Source organism: Temnothorax curvispinosus, unplaced genomic scaffold (assembly GCF_003070985.1).
Source record: "Temnothorax curvispinosus isolate PA1 unplaced genomic scaffold, ASM307098v1 QBEX01003223.1, whole genome shotgun sequence".
NCBI lineage: Eukaryota > Metazoa > Arthropoda > Insecta > Hymenoptera > Formicidae > Temnothorax > Temnothorax curvispinosus.
In genome coordinates, this window is record NW_020213003.1 from 1 (window position 1) to 2,529 (window position 2,529).

The 2,529-nt window shown below is 42.2% G+C and overlaps 1 protein-coding gene across 1 annotated transcript; it reads left to right on the forward strand.

Annotated features, from left to right (window-relative positions):
• Positions 1-642: 642 nt before the first annotated feature.
• Positions 643-2,247, forward strand: LOC112452322 (evolutionarily conserved signaling intermediate in Toll pathway, mitochondrial). The gene is made up of 2 exons (XM_025012453.1): positions 643-1,655; positions 1,839-2,247. The coding sequence occupies exons 1-2, from the start codon at positions 746-748 to the stop codon at positions 2,108-2,110; spliced, it is 1,182 nt and encodes a 393-aa protein (XP_024868221.1). The 5' UTR covers positions 643-745; the 3' UTR covers positions 2,111-2,247.
• The last annotated feature ends 282 nt before the right edge of the window (positions 2,248-2,529 follow it).

Genomic DNA, 2,529 nt, shown 5'->3' on the forward strand with positions numbered 1-2,529 from the left:
AATGATTTCAAAAAAGACGAATTAATTGATTTAATTTTATTTAATATTTCATGATGGATATTTTTATGACTTACGTAAATAATATTCAACTTATACGGATAAAATAAAAATAAGTAACGAAAATAAGAAGACTATTTTATATTTTCTTTACGCGTAAACGCTCAATCCAACAGACTTCTGAACCTTCTGAAGTTGCCTACCTTTAAGGTGCCTCTTCATATGGGCGTCAGTTGACGCTTGAAATCAAGTTCGGGTAAAGTCAGATTAGTATACTTAATGAAAAAGGCTTTCACATGCAACATTCAATTTTTGGAACTCACGTCGAGATGCCAGTTTTGACGCTAGAAGTTGGGAAATCTGAACTTCTTCAGCGTCGACGCCGTCGACGCAGAGACAACATGACGTCAGAAAATCGTCTTGACGCGTGTCAATTGACGCCAGGCCGCGTTCAGCAGATACAACTGTTGAGTTCGTCTTATCAACACTAAGCGTTGATTGGTTGGTTCTAAAAGTAAGAGCCAATCACGTTCGACTGCTACTCAGCGGCTTGGTCTGCTGAACGCGACCAATGAAATCGCACCTTGATGCGCAAAAATGGCGCGCAATACGAAAGAGGAAATTGAAAAGAGAGGTTAGGCGGCCCCCACGGATCACGGATCCGCGGCATACCATAACCTCGCGGACGTAAGATCTTGGTGAGCGAAACACTATAATCTGTCGCCTGGAGATGACGTGCTAGAAGGGTATGTCGGTCAACATGATCTCGCAGATCATCCGGAACGTTCTCGCGTCAAATGTCACCGCGTTGTTGAGGCAACCGCTGCGCGAGGCTGTTACGACGGGCCGGCCGTTGAGTCGCGCTATTCACACCAGCCAGGAACGGCGTAAGAAGGATGACAAGAAGGACGACAAGCCGTCGGCCCTCGTGCTGCACGCCTTCGCGAACGTTGAAAAGAAGGAGAAGGAGGCCTATCTGGACATCCTGCGTCAATACAAGAGTAACAACGAAAAGAGACGCGGCCACGTGGAGTTCATTAAGGTAGCTCTAAAGTACATGGACGAGTTTGGCGTGAACCGGGACCTGGCTGTGTACAAGTCCCTGCTGGACGTGCTACCCAAGGGCAAGTTTATCCCCCACAACTACTACCAGACATTGTTCATGCACTACCCCAAGCAGCAGTTCATCGCCATCGATCTGCTCTGCAAGATGGAGCACAACTGCGTGATGCCGGACTTGGAGATGCAGGAGATGCTGCTCAACATCTTCGGGCAGCAGGGGCTGCCGTTGAAGAAGTTCTGGAGGATGATGTATTGGATGCCCAAGTTCGCCAATCTGAATCCCTGGCCCTGTCCCAGACCGGCGCCTAAGGATCCGCGGGTGCTCGCCAGACTAGCGATGAGTAAGATCTCCAGCGTGGATGTACAGACCATAATCACAGACTTCAAGACCAAGGATGTGGAGGATGCCATCGAGGATACTTGGATCGTATCCGCAATGAGTAGTATGCAGGAGGAACTGTTGCGAATGCAGCCTCGTGATATCCCGATTTTTGTTGAAGGACCTTATACAGTTTGGGTCGCCGATCAATGTATAGATTATTTTGTCCTGAAGGGTACAGCTAAAGAAAGAAAGAACGTTCGCGAAAATCCTGATGGTAAATAATTACTAATTTAGAGATCGTTACTTATATATAATTATATTACTATCATATATGTGATAATTATTAGATATTAAAATAATAATTATTAATCATATTATAGCATAATTATATAAATATTTCAATATATTATTTAGTATTCCAGCAGACTTTTTAATAGAAAATGTTTTTCTTTTACAGACGTTTCAAATATTAGAATACCTTTCTGGGATAAGAAAGAAGTAGCTCTTGCACCTACGGTTCATGAACAAGACGATGGCACGTACTTTGCAATGTGCGCTACCGGCACATCTACAAAAGACTCTTTGCTGTCCTGGATACGATGTCTACAACAGAAGAATCCCATCTTGACTGTAATTCCAGTAGTGTTCAAATTAATGTCGTCCACAAGGGAACGGTTGTTCATCGATTCTGATGAAAGTGAAAACGAAATAGTGCGAGTGAAGGATTAGTGGAAAGGTACAAATTGTTGTTAAACTATTAAACACCGAACAGGTGATGCGCAATATTGCTAATGTAATAAATCGACACGCGTGTCTGTAGACAGCTCTTGTTTGTATATAAAAATATAACGTTTTCATACGGTTGATGTCATTTCAATCTATTTAACAATTTCATCGATCTGTAAATTTATTTAATAATTTAAACCTTGATATTTTTGTGGCTAATATGATTTTATCTCTTTGGTCAGGAAAATAATCCATTATTGCTACATAAATACGGCATTATGGGGTGGGAGGAAAGGGTATGTAAAAATAAGAGATACACAATACATACAAAGATATTATTTATTCTGTGCAGCCATGCGTGTGTGCTTGGTGCATCTTCCCAGTGATAGGAATTAAAATAATATATGTTACCGCCGGTCAAT

Coding starts and splice junctions, on each gene's coding strand:
- LOC112452322 (XM_025012453.1), top strand. CDS start 746: ATGTCGGTCAACATGATCTCGCAGATCATCCGGAACGTTCTCGCGTCA. Junction 1,656..1,838: donor CGTTCGCGAAAATCCTGATG/GTAAATAATTAC, acceptor TTTCTTTTACAG/ACGTTTCAAATATTAGAATA.